The sequence below is a fragment of the Chrysemys picta genome, chromosome 3 (assembly GCF_011386835.1).
Source record: "Chrysemys picta bellii isolate R12L10 chromosome 3, ASM1138683v2, whole genome shotgun sequence".
Taxonomy (NCBI): Eukaryota; Metazoa; Chordata; order Testudines; family Emydidae; genus Chrysemys; species Chrysemys picta.
The window spans coordinates 193,230,953-193,249,008 of NC_088793.1; the positions used below are offsets into that span (position 1 = coordinate 193,230,953).

Genomic DNA, 18,056 nt, shown 5'->3' on the forward strand with positions numbered 1-18,056 from the left:
AGTCAAACTTTCCATCTGAGAAACTGTCAAAGTGGTAAAAAGAACAGGAGTACTTGTGGCACCTTAGAGACTAACAAGTTTATTAGAGCATAAGCTTTCGTGGGTTACTGCTCATGCTTATGCTCTAATAAATTTATTAGTCTCTAAGGTGCCACAAGTACTCCTGTTCTTTTTGCGGATACAGACTAACACGGCTCCTACTCTGAAACCTGTCAAAGTGGTATACTTTGTATAATAGATGCTTGTTGGATCAATTCAGACTAATGTAAGGTGACCTGCTTTTATAAGCAGGAGTGGTGGTATTTGGGTATTGAGAACTGCTAATGAGATCAGGAAATGGGCAGTATCCTCTGAAAGAGGATGTTCACTGAAGGAGGGGGGAAAAACACTTTCAAATGAGACTGCCACACAAGTGAATTCATTTATTTCTAAATGTCAAGCTGCCTGCTACATGCAATCCAAAACCCTACTGTTCATATATAGTAATAAGTCTTGCAAAACCAACTTGGGCTACACCATTAAGTTGTCTTTGGTGTTTTGCTAAATCATGCTGCAGTGAACTTCATCTTCATGTGGTGGTGCAACTGTGCATGTTAAAGTTTAAGGAAAGATCTGACTAGGGATCTATCTAGGGCAGGGAGAATAGTGAGGAGTGAAGAACAGAACAGTAGATTCAGTTCAAACTCTAGGAGTCTACCATTGCTTAGCAGCAGAGGTAGGAAGCAAGCTTCCTCAAAACCAAAGCTACAACTACGAGTACATTACAGGCCTGCCCTACTGATTTGTTTTTTAAAATGAGTGGTTAAATGGATTCTAACACCATGTAAACTTCAATCTCATACTGCTTGCACTGCTCCCCTCTTGAAATGCTGGAAGGGATAGAATTCTAATCCCACTACTACCAGATCCAGCTGAATTAGTTTCCTAGCTAGACAAATAGCCTTACAGGTAGCACATACAAGACATTTGAAAGTCTTTATTAATATGGGATATAGTTTGGTGGGAGAAGCTGCCTAATGAGAAACCGACATTCCTAGCTGTTGAACTTGATTATTTTTATAGGCTTTTGGCAGGCAGTATCTGTTAATGTGATGTATCTGTTGTCTTCTGACCATCTGACTTCTAAATTGAGAAGGTTTTGGAGGCAGGTAATCTCATTGCAATGATCCACAAGGAACAGGGAAACTCTTGTACCATGGGGGATTGACAAAATGAGGGACACTGGCTAAGGCCCTCCTCACAAAAGCAGTGTGAATGGGAGGTGTCAGTGGGATGGAGGGAGATGGAAGATGCCAAATGAGTTTGACTGCCCTCCACGTTGTGGTAGGAAATGATTAGGCCCAAAGTCTTATCAAACAGTGCAACAACTGTTCCACTAACTTTCTGGGAAATGATTTGAGATAGGAACATAAGAGCTGAGGTTGTAGAGATCAAATTCCTTCTTGTTTTCCCCAACCCTTAAAATGTCATAGGCAGCCCTTCTCTTCTGCTCCTGTATGGCAGACATCTGAAACGTTCTTCCTTAAACCTTGGAGAGTGGAGCTGTCCCATACAATGGGACTCTGTTCAAGCCTGTAGCTACTGTCACTGCAAATCTGACAGTGAAATAATTGACTGGCCTTGTCAGTAACCAACTGTTTTTCAATAGGCAGGCAGTAGATTTTTAGGCAGCTGATAACTTTGTTAAGCAGGAAGTAATTCAAAAAGTCTTTCCAAATCATACATTGGAGGCCCATGGTGAGACTTCTGGGTGGTACCTACATTTGTAGGTAGAGGATTTGCCCCCTTGTGCTTGTTTTTTTCCTACTAAAAGCTGGTCTGCCTCTTGCTGCCCCACTGTCTGCACCTTAATTGTAGAAATCTAGGGCTGTAAGTGACTTACAAGTTTAAATGGTCAGCAGTTGTAAGTATCCTATTCTTATTTCATTTCCATTCTGAGCTTTAGTGCTACTTAAGTATAGCTTGTTTCTCTATCCTTCTGTACTAGTGGTGACCCTACACCTCAACAGCTGCACTCCTTCCTCAGCATAAATTGAGGAAAAGCACCTCTAGTGATTAGGACAGCCTAAGGAGGTGGCTACCACACAACTAGAATAGTAGTTGAGACGATAAGCAATAGTGCTGTTTCAGCACTCAGCTGCTCAAACAGCTGTGTTGGTCAACACAATCTTGTTGGCCACTGCACTGCCTCAATTTCATCTTTCTATTTATGAAATGCTTACGCTCTAGATGTTTGCTTGATGAGGAAAATGTTCATGGCTTAATTTCAGATTAAACTGAACAAAACTTGACTTTTCTTCTTCCTTCAAAGCCAGGGCAGTTACCAGCTAACTTTACTAAAAATAAGTTCCTTTTCCTGAGTGCTCCAATCAGGAGCTCTGCCCCAGTTCTCAGTTTGGAAGAGCTGACTGTAACCTCTAGAGCATAAATTAATATACTAACCCACTTCAATATTCACTAAATGCTGTATTTGTCTGGCCCAGGGTAAGCACAGATTGTACAAACATCCTCTGCCTTAACATTTTCACTATCATGTAACAAACACAGGGCTACTGTTTAGGAAACAGGAAATTCTTAGATGTTTTCAAGTATACAGTATTGTTTTCCTCTACCACTAATGTATGAGCCACACAAAACTGAACTTCCATTCTGCATAGTATCTTTACAAGAATGGAGGATGGGGAACCAAAGCAGATTAGCTCTGAAGATGGCTACATAACAGCAGTCAATTTGTTTTAAATGCAGTTGAATAACAATGTCAGTGGTTAATTGGTTGCAGCCTGCTTAGAACCACTGACTAAAAAAAATTCTGTTTTGGAACAGTATCAATACTTGAAATCCTTCTGGACACCTTACGGCACCTATTAAAAGGTTTGTGCAAAAGGAAAAGTGTCCTTGGCACTGTTATGCATAAAGCTGAGTTGCTTTTTTAAACATGTTCCCATGCACTAAATTTAGGTTGTCTAGCTTTTCTCAGAGAGATTATCACTAGACCAAATAGGGTCAAAACATCTATAGTGTGAAAACATATGCATTTGAGAAGGGATTTTAGGGTGCTTGAAAAATCTTACCCAAGCACCTGAACAGTTAGTAGAAAAGACCCTTGTGCTCCTTCTGTTAAGGGCTGAGCACTTCTCCAGTTGTCTGGCTTTCAGAGGTGTTCTCCCACACCAAGAAGAAAATGAAGAATTGATATTTCCAAGACTACAAGAAAAAGAAAAGCCACCTTCTGGGTGGGGGAAGAAGGGAATCCCTTTCAGGACTAATTTACTTGTTAGTTTTACACCCTTTTTCATAACACTTTGTTCTTGTGCTGGTCACCTTTGATGTCTCAAAACAGCTCATCAATGTACTTGATCAGGCTAAGGCGATTTGTGTGCTCTTCAGTGCCTTAAAGATCTGCAAACTTAGCAAAGGTACCTGAAGATTTGTTAAATACAAGGCTACAACATGTGTCTTTTTTGGGGCTTCAGTGCTATAAAAGCCTTTTCTTTCTGAGCTGGAGTTACAGACCTTCAGCTTGTGGGACTAACTTTACCATGCCCTTTACCATTCATAGCACAGAAAGTTTTCCAACAGATTATGAAACCTTCACAAAAGCATTGCATTCTTGTGGGGTGCTTCTGGGCCTACCCCATCATACTCCACCAGCTGTTTATCAGGGGCTGCAAGGGGCAGCCATGCTCCTAGAGATCAGCATGTAGACAGCTATAGGGAGAGAGTTATAGTTTGAACAGGCCCTGAGGATGCTTTAACTTATGCTGGAGAACCCTAGCCCAGAATCCAGGTAAAGCAAAAGCAGCTTAAATCCACCATCCACCCTCCTTGCTGCTTGGGCTGTGCTTAGGGGGCATAGCACAAACTCTACCCTTTGATGTTTAGTGATCTCTACCTTACATTGGTTTTCTTTCATATTTTTAAAGTATTCTCCTCTTATCGGGAAACGGAAAAGATCTGTAGTCACATCATTCAACGTAGTCCCCACGAGCCATCCTCTTCACTTCTTCATGCCACGGGCAAGAGTAGCATAAGGATTACTCAATCTTGATGTCTGCACCTGCTTCTTGTCAATTCCATGTTAGCTCAGTAAAGTTGATAAACGGGACTATTTCATGGGACAGTGCACCTAAGCAGCCTCAGAGAAACATTGTTTTTGAATATACATAGAATCATAGGCCATCAGGGCTGGAAGGGACCTCAGGAGGTCATCTAGTCCAACCCCCTGCTCAAAGCAGGACCAACCCCAACTAAATCATCCCAGCCAGGGCTTCATCAAGCCTGACCTTAAAAACCTCTAAGGAAGGAGCTTCCACCACCACCCTAGGTAACCCATTCCAGTGCTTCAGCACCCTCCATCATCCCTCTGGCCTAGCACCCCCAGGCAATCCAGGTCCTTGGTCAGGGTCTCATGATCCCAAGGGCCCTGTCCCCCATGCCATCTGACTCCCTTGCCAGGTTCTCCCTTGCTCTGGACCTCTATTTCCACCCAGTCCAGCTCTACTGCAGAGGTCTTTTGCCCCTTGGGGCCTCTCACCATTTGCAGGTAGCTTAGTTCTCAACAGCCAGTTACAGTGGAAGGAGGGGAAAAGCATCTCCATACGATAGTGATGCACTAGAAAAATGTCAATAAGTGTCCTGTAGGGCATACGTTCTCCCCCTGCACTCCCCCTTACTAGATGAGTCAACTTTTTATTTACTTCAATTAACTATCATCAACCATTACTGCTTTCAAAGAAAAGGAGAGAAAAGCATCATAAGTTGCTAAAGGGAAATCAGTGCAATGGTTGGTTAATTAACAGCTATGACACTAGCCCTCTCTGTCATGGTGTTTTATAAACATCAATTTGCATTAAGAAGATTAGCAGATCTGGAAGAACTACTCAAAGCTTTTGGCATATTGAACTAAGTATCACTTAGCAAAGGGCTTTTGACCTTTTTGCATCAGACATAACGCACTTAAACTACATTTGAATGTGCACATAATCTGCTTCAGTGGTTGATGACAGAAATAGGAACTAGAGTGTTTTAGTATGATCCTGAGAGACAGGAGAGCTGAAGAGAGTCCTACTATCAGTAAATCCCAGAGCCAAATTTTAAAGTAAAAAAAAAAATGCAACAATAAAATAAACCACACAGCTTTACTTGAAATGAAGTATCACAAGTTATGTGGGGTCTGTGTTTGGAATACTCCTTTTAAAAGGGTGGTGGTTCCTGACAATTACACACTGTTAAATGGAACAAGCAACTTCTAAAGGGAAAAGCAACTGAAAATATCCGTGAGCGCTTGTTTGAAAAGCGCCTGTATACCTGCTACAACAACAACAACTTAAACTGCAGGACTAGTTTAAATAAAAACACAGTAACCAACAGCTCTTACTTCACAAACTGATGAAAAGCATCCCAGTATTGCCAAGTTGCACTGTACTTAGTAATCAATTTCACTTTGACATTTCTATAAAAGTTGAAAATGTTATTGCTCAGAGTGCCTTGCTGCATCTCATCCTTCATGCCTCCAAAGACTGGCTGACAAGTTCCATCTCTGCTAGAGGTATTACCTGAAATATAAAGAGAGAGCTAATTACCACTGGCTGGCTGCAGTCCAGGTAAAGAAAAGCCATGTTTGTATTGCGTAATAATCTCTGGGTACATCTTTGAAGAATAAAGTGTTATACTTTTATCGCTTGTTCCTTGCTAAGTTCTTGTTCCCTAAAAGCTTTCAAGGAAGCAAGTTCCTGTTTGCAACTAAAGTTGAAAAGGAAACAGCAAAAGTAGGTTAGGTTAGATATCTTCTTATAGATTAAAAGCTGAGTTGTCAGTAGCTAAAGAAATGCATCTCTTAGCATGACTGTCACCATACTGTGTTGCAAAGAAAACAGCTTGAAGCATGTCACTGAAGGCAAATGATTCAGAGCCATGTGTGTGAAATTCAGGCATCAACTGACTACGATAGTAGTATTACGTGCATCAGAGCAGCACCGAGGGTATGTCCAAAATGCATTGTAAACCCAGATCCAGGACCTGGGCTTGTGGTTGCCAAGCCAGCACTTGAGCATCCACACTGCATTGTAAACCTAGGTTTTACCATTGCTGGACCCAGACCTTACAGTTGTGCTAACGAGTCCATACTGTCCACACCAACCTTCTGACTCACATCTGCAGCTTGAGCTGTCCCAAACACTGAAGTGAAAGGGCTTGGACCCAAATCTCAGTGGGACTCAGGCCGTGACATACCCTCCCTTAGTAGGGTCCTAGGACTCGGCTCTTGAGTTCTTCCTGACCCGAATCAGACTGATTTGTGTGTAGATGGAAGGGGGCTTGGGCTCAAACCTGAGTTGGAGACCAGGCTTAGTGTGCAGTGTAGACATACCCCAAGTAGTCCCAACTGAAACTGGGGCTCCACTGTGCTAGGCACTGCACAAACACATGGAATGAAAGTCTCTGCCCCAAAGAGTAGGCAAGATCAAGAACCCTCTTTTACAGATGGGGAGCTGTGGCACAGGGCAAGTGCGACTTGCCCAAGATCCTACAAGAAGTCTCAGGCTAGTGCCTTAACCACAAGATCATGCTGACTCGATCCTCTACAGTTTAAGGCTGAGATGTCGATGTACTGAAGAGGCTGGGATTGTTTTAGACAGGTACCACCTACACCCACACAAAGAAGCTACCACGTTTGGAGCCTCATAATTGGAGCCCAATTTATTCTGAGTGTCATTTGGAACAACAACGTTCTGCCAATAAGGGCAGCCTCAACATCCATTCATCTCTCAGTCTCATTTCTGTGCCTTTTGCAAGAAGACCTCCTGACCTCCCTGCTCAGAAATCTGAGATGCTGCTCCGTATTAATGTATATATTTTACTCGGGGGGGGGGGGGGGGGGGAATCCCCCCCCTCCAAAAAAAAAAAAAAAAACGATAAGGGGAGAACAGCAGAGAAGAAGAAAAAGAGAACAGTACTGACAGATTACTGGACTGGGTATGTTTTGGCAATCAATCATTTGCATTATAAGCATATGCACATACAGTATATTTCAGCAACGCCACTTCTGTGTCTCAGAGTTGCTCAATAGGTCTAGGAAACTTATTTTCTTCAGTTCACTGTACAGATTCAATCCTCCTGCTCAAAAAACTGATCATAATTTTAGGTCAGTGGCATACACACAGGTCAAATGTTTCGATAGACATAAAAGCACCAAGAAGAGAGCTAATGAAGGTAAAGAAAAAGAGCAAGCAAGGCAGGAGGATGGAAAAACAAAGGAGAGAAAAGGGGGCAGCGAGGGGAAAGAAGAGCAACATCTCAGTATCTGCCCACTAGGGAGTTATCAAAGATTTCTAGAAATGTTAGACCAAATCTTTTCATGTTGGTCTGAGGTCCCTCTTCTCCAAAATGTTACTCACTCTTTAGCTGCTAGATCAGCCAAGTCCATGCGTCATGCTTCTGTTCCCTAGAGGCAACCTGTTCTTCCACCTAAATCCACGTCTACCCTACAAACATCTGCTGGTATAGATGTGTCAGTCAGGGGTGTGAAGAAGGGGGATCCCTGACTGATAACTGTGCTGGCAAAAGACCCTAAGTGTAAATGCAGATACATCAGCAAAGTGCTCCAAGTGTAGACATGGCCTAAGCAATATCAGCTGTCTGGCTACAAGAACTATCTAAAGAACCACGTTTTCCAGGAGCTGGAGAGTTTCCAGAACATCAGGGTCTATCCCAAAACAGAGTCCTGTTATCCACACTGGTGCATACAGCTCTGCCCCCTACAACTGGCTGGGCTAGGCTTCTGGCATCCACCCGAGCTCTCCTTCCAAGCCGCCTTCGCTCAGCTCGTCTTCTGCTACCTTGTGCACCCAGACGACAGGCTCCTCTCCGCCCAGCTAGGAGGCCTGTTCCATGTGGGAGGCACCAGGGCCAAGGCAGTCCAGACACCTGGGGAAGAGTGAGTATTGGGGAGGAGAGAGGGGCAACAGAATGTCTTTACTCCTCACTTGATTCCCATGTAAGCCGGCTCTGGTAGCGGTCATCAACAATGAGTGTGAGGAGTAACCAGGCCTCCTCCTTCCTCCCCTCCAAACTCCACAGAACAAGGGCCCTGCAGCAGGCTACAGGGATTTCTTTAGGTGGATTAGAGCCCCCTTCCCTCCCCCAGCCGTCTCCATCCATCAGAGGCCCACCCTCAGAGCGATATGGGCCAGGTACCCAAAATGAAATGGCCTTTCTCCATCTTTTGTCCCCCATTCCGCCCAGGTTTAGATCAGGCAGACGGAGCCGTCTATTGCCACCTGACACTCCAGGGCTCTGAGAGACTGGGAAGAGGGGGAGCAAGTGCTTTTGATTGGGTTTGAATTTCCTCTTGCTGGGTGAGCAAAATGGTTGTCTAACCCCAACTATAGCAAACTAGATTGGAATGCCCGCTGTTGCCAAGAGCTTTAAGAAAGCCCTTCTCACCCAGCCCTCTGCCCCAGAACTGCCATCCTCCTCCCAGGGCAGGAGGGAGCAGGCTGCTGAAAAACATTGAACAGGGAAGCCTGCTCAGGATCAGAAAACCAAGTGGAGGAAAGTTTCTCACCGACACCGCACTTCTACCAGCTCTTTGCTTCCAGCACAGTTCTGCTGTTCACCTCACAAAGTAAACACTGCCCCAAGGGAAAACCTGCATCTCAACTGTCAGTCATCTTAAACCATGTAAATTCTAGATTAGATAAGACACAAAGGTTTGTTCCCTACGCCGCAGCATGGTTAAACTGGACTAGCAACAAATGTGTGTTTGTCCTTCCAGCTCTAGAATGGACAACTGTGTTCGTGAATACCTCTTAAAACCCGACTAAAAATTCAATTGTCCATGTACCCTGGGAGAAGAGGTGTGTTTGCTGTCATCACTTTTTACCTCAGAGTCCTAGCACCGACAGACACTGAAACGCTGGATTCCAAGCATTTACTGAAAGTCGCCAGGGAAGGATTTAAGTTAAATCTCCTAAGGATTTAATAATATATAATTTTAGGACTCCTAGTGTGAGCACTGCAGGCAATAACCCCACCAGCACACAAGGGGTTTGTTATGCAACATGCAGCAAGCCGCACTTCTAATGCTTCAAGACTGTTAAAAAGGACACTTGTCAAGTTTTAGGGACGGGTACAATAATTACCTCCCCCCGCTTCCCCTTTCTCACACACCACAGAGGGGGCAAAATAGGGTTAAACTCTCTCGTAGCCATAGAACTTAGTTTGTGGAAATAGCACATGAACTAAAGCAGAAACAAGCATGGTGTGATGTAGGGGTGGGAGACACCACACTGTTTTGGGGAATACTTGGTTCCTCCCACTCCACCCATTGCAGGGTTACCCTCTTACAGCATTTAAGTGCCACTGAAGTCAAGAGAAATGCTCTACTGAGTCAAGGCCACAGAAACTTTTCTCCTAGTGTGGCCCTTTAAATTGGGCAGAGCTGGTAAAAGTCAAGTGTAGCCCTAACGTCGTCTCTTTACCAGGGGCTGCTGCATCTCCCTTTCTCCCAGCTGGTAAATATTCTCCACTCCTGTTATGCTTCTCCCTTCTTATTCCTGAGGAGATGGCACATCCTCACACAGGAACAGTAGAAGGCCACAAAAATAGCAGGAATTCTGCTCAGACCCACTAGCCTTGTTAACAACCAGGACCAATAACGAGGAGACAATCCCACCAGGCTGCGTGGATTTGGTTAAACAAATGAACTGAATGGCTCTAGGAGTGGGGTGTTTAACACAGTTCTGGCCACACAACAGCAGGAGTCACAAGGCTACACCCCATACGCTGCTGTGAATGTTTATCCCATTCGGTTAGCATAAAGTGGTGATGGAGAAGAAAACACATAGGATGTAGGCAAAGGAAGAGTCCCCTAGAGAAAGTTGTGTACTGCTGCCAAGCTAGAGAGCCTATTATCTATTGTTCAAATCCCTCTATGCTAGCCGCTAATGCTTCATTTTTAAACGTCAAGTCATTTGTGCTGGCTTTGGGTTATGGTCTCCTAGGTACAAGCGTTGGGCAGCTCCCTCTGGTTCACAGCTTTGGCAGCCCGTGTTATTGTAACAGTGAAGTGGCTTAATCCTCTCATTCACTCTGGACCAAATCCCGCAGCCTGACTCAGGCACAGCTCAGTGCGAGTCTTGACTGCAAGATTGGACCAGTTTAATCAATAGTTCTCTGAAATCTTGGGCACTCTTGTCATGCTCCATTACAGTAACACATAGAGGTGCAGCTGGTAAAAGTCAAGATCAGGACATGTTGTGCTAGGCAACGTACAAACACCTAGTAAAGCCAGTCCTTATTCCAAAGAGCTAACTAAGGCACAGTGATTTGCCCAAGGTCACACAGCAAGTCATTGTCAGAGCTGGGAATGGAACCAAGCTTTCCTGAGTCCGGGCCAGCAACCTATAAACTGACCCATCCTGCTTGACTCATGAAAAAAATGCATCTTCCAGAGGGAAAACCATGATACTTCCCAGGACAAGGAGCCACTGACCAGCATCTCTCGCACGCTGCTAAGACCTCAACCTCCCTGCGCCCTTGACAAGGTTAATTCTATAAAGATAACGATCTGTTGGACATTATATTGGAAGAGGCAAAGAATTTCCTCTTTAACTACCAGGGAGATGACTGGGAGAAGATACCACGTTCGCTAGCTGTTCCAGAGCGTGTCTGCACGCTAAAGCCTATGCAGAGACTCTGAAGCTCAATGCCTATAAGTCGTCTCACGTGTTTTTAATGTTTGTGAGGTAAAAGTCTCATGAGTTTAAATTTCAGTGTTCTACCCGCAACTGTCACAGGTAGGGCTTGTTTAAACACCAAGTCCTACAGAACAAGGATAGCTCACAAGTCTTACAGTGAGAACATTATATATATGAATGAATCCAAGTCCCTGTAAACTAAACAAAATACTTCTTGATTGTCCAGCGCTGATCTTTTGGCAATACTGCCCACAGCGAAAGACCTCAATGTTTCATAGCATAAGCTGCTTGCTGGTGGTGACGCTTTACTTTGCCACCCCAATAGGAAACAGTAGTTTGAAATCCCTTGAGAATCTAACACATTCTCCCCTCCACCGGTGAGGGCCTGTAGCAGCTGCTCTAACTCGGCACAGTCCAAAACCCATGGTTAAGTCAGGCTTTAAGCCTGTGGAAGTTGGGTAATTCGCAAGGACAAAGCAGCTCTCAGGCCCCTCTGTGCCTTCCCCACAAGGAACACAGCTTTCTACGGGCTGTGCCCCAACCGTCTACCCCTGTCGTGCCTGAGCCTTCCCTCCCCAACCTCCAAGGGCTGCAGATGTTGGGAAGGGAGAGCTACTGATCCCGTGACTAGCACTAACTTCTGCTGTCTTTCCCAGCAGATTTCTGGCCAGGCTTGGGAAGGAGCATGCTTTACGTAGTAGTGGCTTTCCCTCACCACCCAAAACTAAACACATGGTAGCCCCAGGGACGATGCCATGTGGCCCCCACTCATGAAGGCCACATGTAGAAACATAGAAATTGCCCTTCCTGCTCAAACCAGTAACCCATTCTGTCCTATGTCATGCCTCTGGCAATGACCACTATCTGGTGCTTCAGAGAAAGGTGCAAGAAACCTTGTGGCAGACAATAACGGAGCAACCTGCCCACAGGTTCCTAGCTCCAATCTGTTAGTTTTTGAATTATGCCTTAAAATGTTGGGCATCTGATCTAATGTAACTGTGGATGTTCTCTTTACCCACAGAAATGTCTAATGATTTTTCTGAAGCCTATAATTGGCCTCTATGATATTCTTGTGGCAAGGAGTTCCGCAGGTTGGTTATGTGTTGTGTGGAACACTATTTGCTTTTATCACTTTGAAACCTGTCATTTTTCAAGTTAAGAACAAGAGAACATTTAATTGTGTTATGAGGAAGGGCACACAAGAGCGTCTGATTTATTTCTCTAAGCCAATCATTTTTGTGCCTCTCTAACACATCCACTTTTACTGGTCCCTTCTCTAAACAAAAACAATCCCAAATCTTCTCCATCTCTTCTCACATAGAAGTCTCTCCATGCTTGTAATCAATACTGTCATTTACCTCTGAACTATTTCTATGTCTGCTGCCAGTATGTTGTTTGAGAAACACAGTATTCTGGTTTAGGGTGGACCACTAATTTATAGAATGGCATGACAATATTTTCTATCCCATACGTTACACATACTGCCACTGTTTACTTTTTTAACTGTCATTACACATTGAGCAGAGGTTTCATTGAGAGCATGCCCAAGTCTTTTTGCTAAGTGGTTTCATTAGCTTAGCCTCCAGCATACAGATAGCTGACATTACTCCTTCCAGCATGCATCACCTTTCATTTGTCGGCAGTGAACTTCATCTGCGGCATTCTGCTGCCCACTCACCTACTTGTTAAATCTTGATCTTGTGTCAATGGCAAGTTTTGCCACCTTTCCCCCTCTCATTTGCTGCATTCCCTTCAGCAAAAGAGTGCAGGACCCTTCGTGATTTTGCACTTCGGAGTCCCCTTTGGGGCTGGGTCTAAGGTTTTGGAATTTCCAAAATAACGTGGTCTTTAATCACACAGATAAGTCTGATTTCCAGAATGGGCTAATTCAAATGTTTATCCTGAGTATCACCATGTCAAAATAACCAATGCAAGAAGGGATATTCTTTCACATTTTAGTCCTTTGCTTACCCACTTGGCTTCTTTTGCCTCAGCAACCGTTTGTTGCGTGTCACTGTCCTTTATCAGGCTGTCACCCCCAATGGTATCCGTAGCTGCCAAAACCGATTCATACAAACGTTCTGCATGGCTTTCAAGTTCTTCTGATTGTTTTGCAATCAATCCAAGGGTGTCCTTTAAAACTAACAAGTAAGAGTATCATTTTTATTACCATGGAACTTCTACATAGTGAACACAGAAAGCAGACGGGAGTGTTCCATCTACATTTTATCAGATTTATTTGTAATGCAAATCTAAGCATGCATTTCTAGAAATGCTGCCTGTAGTGCAGTGGTTCACCACCTTTTCAATACCACAATGCAATGTTATAATAGAAAAAAGTTTGGGGACCCCCAAGTTGACACCTCCCCCAGGTCTAGAGATACACATACGGTAACTGTGCATGCAGTCAGATCATTTTAAAAACTTAAATCTCTTTGAACAAAGTTCCAGCTAGATTTCATTCCCCCTGGCAGTGGAGGATTTTTCAAAGATCTATTCACATACATGTCTGTGGGCACAGCTGATGGCTCTCTACTCAGTGCACCCCCCCATATTAAAGTTTTAAAAGTGCAAAGTTTTACAAAAACAAACCAATAGAAAATAGAATCCCAAACCAAAGCTCCTGAAGGCTTACACACCCTGACGTCTATTCCACAGGAAAGTGGATGATGCAGCGGCTACTAGATCCTCCTTATAGCAACCAAGTAGCCCCCTTCTCTCCCCCCTTTCCCCCAAGCCTTTGTCTGGAGCCAAGATAGCTCCAACACAAGTTGACTTTAAAAACCAACTAGTCTCTCTCTCTCTCTGCAGATCTAATCAACGTGCGATCAAAGAAAAGGGTCCTGATCTGGCCCCTGACAGCTCCGGCAGCTTAAAGAGTGTGACCTCAGGTGTGTCTCCCCACCAGGGAAATCCACCTGACACAGGGGTGTTCTCCTGCCACCACAGGCACTAGGCTGCCCTTGTGCACAGCCCCTAGGGACACGCTCCAGCTATTCTATGCTGCTGGAGTGGCCCACAGGTGTCTATTCAAACAAGTCCTTACTTAGTACAGACTCAGGTGCTGTAGCTCTAAGGTGCACCAGGGGCCACGTTTAGAATTCAAAGGATGCAATGGAGGCTTAAAGCCCTCTCTGCCTCCTCCTACTCGTGTTAAATGGTCCCTTCCCGGCACAAGATTTACAGCCCAATCCACGGAGAGTTTGCCACATCAGGGTTATCAAATCCTTAATACAAAAACCGAAGCATTGAAATGGAAACGGAGGTAGAACCAAAACTATGATGTCTCCTGCTGCTGCTATCATGCATTAGGGGAAGGGCAAAGAGCGCTCCATGCCTGGAGCAGCTCGGCTGCACCACCTGCCAATGCTATTAGAGGAGAGGAAGGCGCAGAAGCAGTCTAGAGAAGGGAAAAGAGAGCGGCCAACCCTGTGACCTTATCATTACAGAAGAAATCAAGCTCTGCTACTGTCTGTTACCAGCAAACTTCAGGACAGGAAGGGGCGTTGCTGTGCGGTAACTTCTCCAACTGAGTAACGGCTGGAGGCGAAGTTGGCAAGTAGCGTGTTCGAGAGACAACTATACAGAGGTACAGGAGAGAAGCATAAATACGTGGCTCTCCCATTAAATACCCAAGACGTATCTTTTGACAAATGCCTTCTGATTTGAGGTGGAGCAGAGGTGGCATGGGGAGGTTTTGACACTAGTTTAAAAAACTGTCAGCTCTAAACTAGCCTGTAAGTGATGGCTTAAATGGAGACAAATAACTAGAATAGTCTTCCATCAATTGGAGTCTGAACTGCAGCTGAGGGGCCAAACGCAGCTCTCAGATTGACTTGCCATGGATTTCACCAGCACTTACACCTTCACCTTAGACCTGCATCTTCAAGGGCAGACTTTAGTCCCCAGACTAAGTAAAAAGCTCTCATTACCCTCCCCCTAGAGCTCGCTGATAAACAGCCCTGTTCCAAGTTATTATCAGCCACTTCTCTTCAAAGCTCCCACTAATTTTGACAAGATTGCCGAATCTCTCCCCCACACAAAGCGTAGCTCAGGACATGAATCTCAAGCTGGATGTTGACCTCTTGCAGGTTTTGTCATCTCACACAAAGAGACGTTCTCCACATCCCGTCCAAAAGAAAGTCCCCTTACCTGGTGAATTCGACACCATGCATTTCAGGAGGGTTTCACCCCTTTGTAACACACTCTCTGTCAGCGTCTGGTGATCAGCTACATCTTTCTTGAATTGCTGCGAAGAAAACAGGTTTTGCTTTTACAAGTGTTTTGGGGACCGTATACCAGGATAGAAATGTACCACTAGCTGCTTGCATCATGCTGCCTGGAGGGAGACCTATGATCGAAAGGACCTCAATATTCCTGATCTCCTGGCCTGTGGGAAGCAGCCATTTTGGAGGTGTGATATGCTTGGTGTTTTGGGTAGAGATGGGCCCAAAGGTGTCCCCTGGATATGAATTTTCCCTTAGTTTTTGGGGGTGCTTGGATCTTGTGGTTTGACTCTGGATCAGATAGAGAAGCCTAAGACAGAAGGCTCTGACTTGGACCTACTCATCCCAGGAAATCTACTCACACAATTTCCATTGCAAAGGGTAAATGCAGCCTTATAGATCAGCCCTGCGCATCACTCTTGCTGAGCTATAGGGTACCTTCCATATTCCAAGCACTTTAGGCCCCACCGTAATCTTCACAGTCACCCTTGGGAGGTAGACGGGTAAGTATTATCCTCCCCACTTTAGAGAGGGAAGAACAGACGGAGCTCAGGTGATGTGCCCCAAGGCCACGCAGCGACTCCTTGGCAGAGCAGAACTAGACTCGAGTTCTGCCACCACCCTGAGAGCTACACGCTAAACCTGGGAGCGCAGAGTCCTGGGCATCTCCCCTGGGGAGGAGAAAATGAACAAGTCCCTCCACAGGTAACCAAAGGTAACTAAAAAGGATTAAGACTAGTAACGGTCCGTTCATTCTACCGCTCTGATGTCTCATCACATGCCAACACAAGTGGAATATTGCGTGTAGCATGTGCTCACTGCCCTAAAAAGATACAAAGAAAAAAGTTATACTAACTTCTAACTCGTAGAATACCTCAGTCCCTCTCTGGTTGCTAGAGAGTGGAGGAAAAGCCTTGAGCAGCAGAGGTACAATGAGCCCGGGGTGGGGCTGCAGGAAGGCCAAGGAAGGCAGAAGTCCAGGAAGGCAGTGAGGCAGCAGTGGAACCCAGAGAGATGCCTTGTTCCCTGACCAGCCTCAGGGATGGGTGGTATGGAAACACCCTGACACAAGGGGGAGGAGGACTACTGAGTGTGGAACTGGGCCAACCAGGAGAAAGCCCTGGGAGGCATCACTCTGCATGTTAGGAGGACGACAGCCTTGCAGAGCCCAGAAAGGGGCAAAGAGCCTGCAGCGGAATACGGAAAGTTATGTTTATTTGAGTTTAGTTTATTGGACGCTTTGTTTACCCTGGAAGGGGCGGGGAGGGAACTAAACGTGGCCTGGCTGGAGGGGCATGTCCTGAGGAGAGGCAGAGCACTGCAGGGCTGGAAGGGCTCAGCTGTCATCAGGAGGTGCTAGAGGAGAAGAGCCCGAGATGTCATACCCAGCCATGGGGGAGCACGCCAGTGGTGAGTCTAATCTGACACTTGGCTTATTTAGAAGGGGTAAAATGGCCTATGCACCACTTAACACCCTCAAACGGACTCTAGGTGAGCTGTGGGGCTGACCCCACGCCCGGGGTGGATATTCTAGGGCTCTGAGTACAGCACATCTCTGAGAGGAGAACAGAATGGTAGTGCAGATACTGTCCCCAAATGGCCAGGGCCCACCTCTTTGTGCAGTAAGATACAGCAAGTAACTAAAGAACATATCAAGGAGAAGTAATAGAGGATGTTAATAAAATACAACAATGGAAAATAAGGTTCCTTCCCCCAACCACATAGAGAAAGTCTAAATAAAAAAAGAGTTAGAGCTGCGTGACGCTCTCACACTGACCAAGATAACCTCCCGCCCTTGTTTCAGAACACACACTACTGAAGTATGCGGAGTGCTCCCAGCACTGGCCTAACTCTTCTCCCACTGAAATCAATAGGAGCAGCCATCTATCTTAGGTACTTACATGGCCTCCATTAGTGTAGTACCTGAGCATCTCCAATCTTTCATATATTTATCCTCAGAACAGCCCTGTGAGGTGGGGCAGTGGTATTATCCTTATCTGACAGATGAGGAACTGAGGTACAAAAAGGCTGAGTGACTTGCCCAAGGTCACCTAGGAAGTCTGTGACAGAGCACAAACTGAACACAGGTCTCCCAGACTAACACCCAACAACTGACCCAAGGCCAACCCTGAGTCTTCCCCCCCACGCCTCCCCCAAAACACCACATCCCTTAAAAAGAACAGGAGACTAACAAATGTTAGTCTCTAAGGTGCCATAAGTACTCCTGTTCTTTTTGCGGATACAGACTAACACGGCTGCTACTCTGAAACACACCCCTTAAAAGTTTTATGCGATATTTCCTACTAAAATACTTGTCTAGGGAGAAAAGAAAAAGATCAGCAAATATAGTTACCAGGTAACGATGTAGGGAGGTCTTCACACTTTCAACGTCTGGTTTGGGTGGAATCCAGTTGTCTGTAACTTCTGCTACTTTATACAGCCAATGAATTAGCTCTTCTAGCTGACAGCAAAATATCTACTTCGATGAATCACAATAAAAGGCATTACTTATCTATTTTTCCGTAACAAAGATATGATGACATTAATACGTGGCCAAAGATGCTTCATAAAATGTTTATTCCATGCTGGCCTAGAATCACTGCTCTTGAAGATCCTTGTTTGAGTGCTGATCTCTTCCTTTTCTTCACTCCCCTCTCCCTTCCGCCCCACAAAAAACCCAAGAAAGCTATTAATTTATTTGGGTTTAACACTCTTGAAATGAAAATTAAGGTCTAAAAGCCCACTGAACAAAATAAATATTGCAAGTTAGCTTGCAAGAGCATAGGATGCATCTTAGGGCACAAATGAGGAAGGAAGGCAGAGACAGATGAAAAATTACCAGCATACCCCAAAACGTATTCACCGTGGCTACAAGTCACTAGTGTTACTGACTTGACTTTCAAATGGCTGCTACGAAAGGCCTTTTAGTCAACGGAGTTTTGCACAGGCATGAGGGTTTGCTTGCTCATGTCTCTCTGCAGGAGTGGGGCCCCACTTTGTAGAGCACCAGAGTTACTGAATGGTTTTGCCATGAATCTTCCTAAAGGTCTCTTTTTAAATTAAGTGTGTGTGTTGGGGGGGGGGAGGGGGGGAGGACAGAGAGCTGGGAGGGGGTATTTTCAAAGCCACAATA

The 18,056-nt window shown here is 45.1% G+C and overlaps 1 protein-coding gene across 4 annotated transcripts in view; it reads right to left on the reverse strand.

Annotated features, from left to right (window-relative positions):
* Window positions 1–5,124: 5,124 nt before the first annotated feature.
* The window catches only part of CEP68 (centrosomal protein 68), a 29,467-nt gene continuing 16,535 nt past the window's right edge, over window positions 5,125–18,056 (reverse strand). For all 4 annotated transcript variants that reach the window (XM_065589692.1, XM_008172385.4, XM_008172386.4 and 1 more), the window contains 4 exons: window positions 17,277–17,399; window positions 14,850–14,946; window positions 12,669–12,838; window positions 5,125–5,555 (listed from right to left, as the gene is read on the reverse strand). In XM_065589692.1, the coding sequence (XP_065445764.1) occupies window positions 5,505–5,555; window positions 12,669–12,838; window positions 14,850–14,946; window positions 17,277–17,399 (441 nt within the window). In that variant the 3' untranslated portion in view covers window positions 5,125–5,504. The remainder of the gene's footprint in view (window positions 5,556–12,668; window positions 12,839–14,849; window positions 14,947–17,276; window positions 17,400–18,056) is intronic.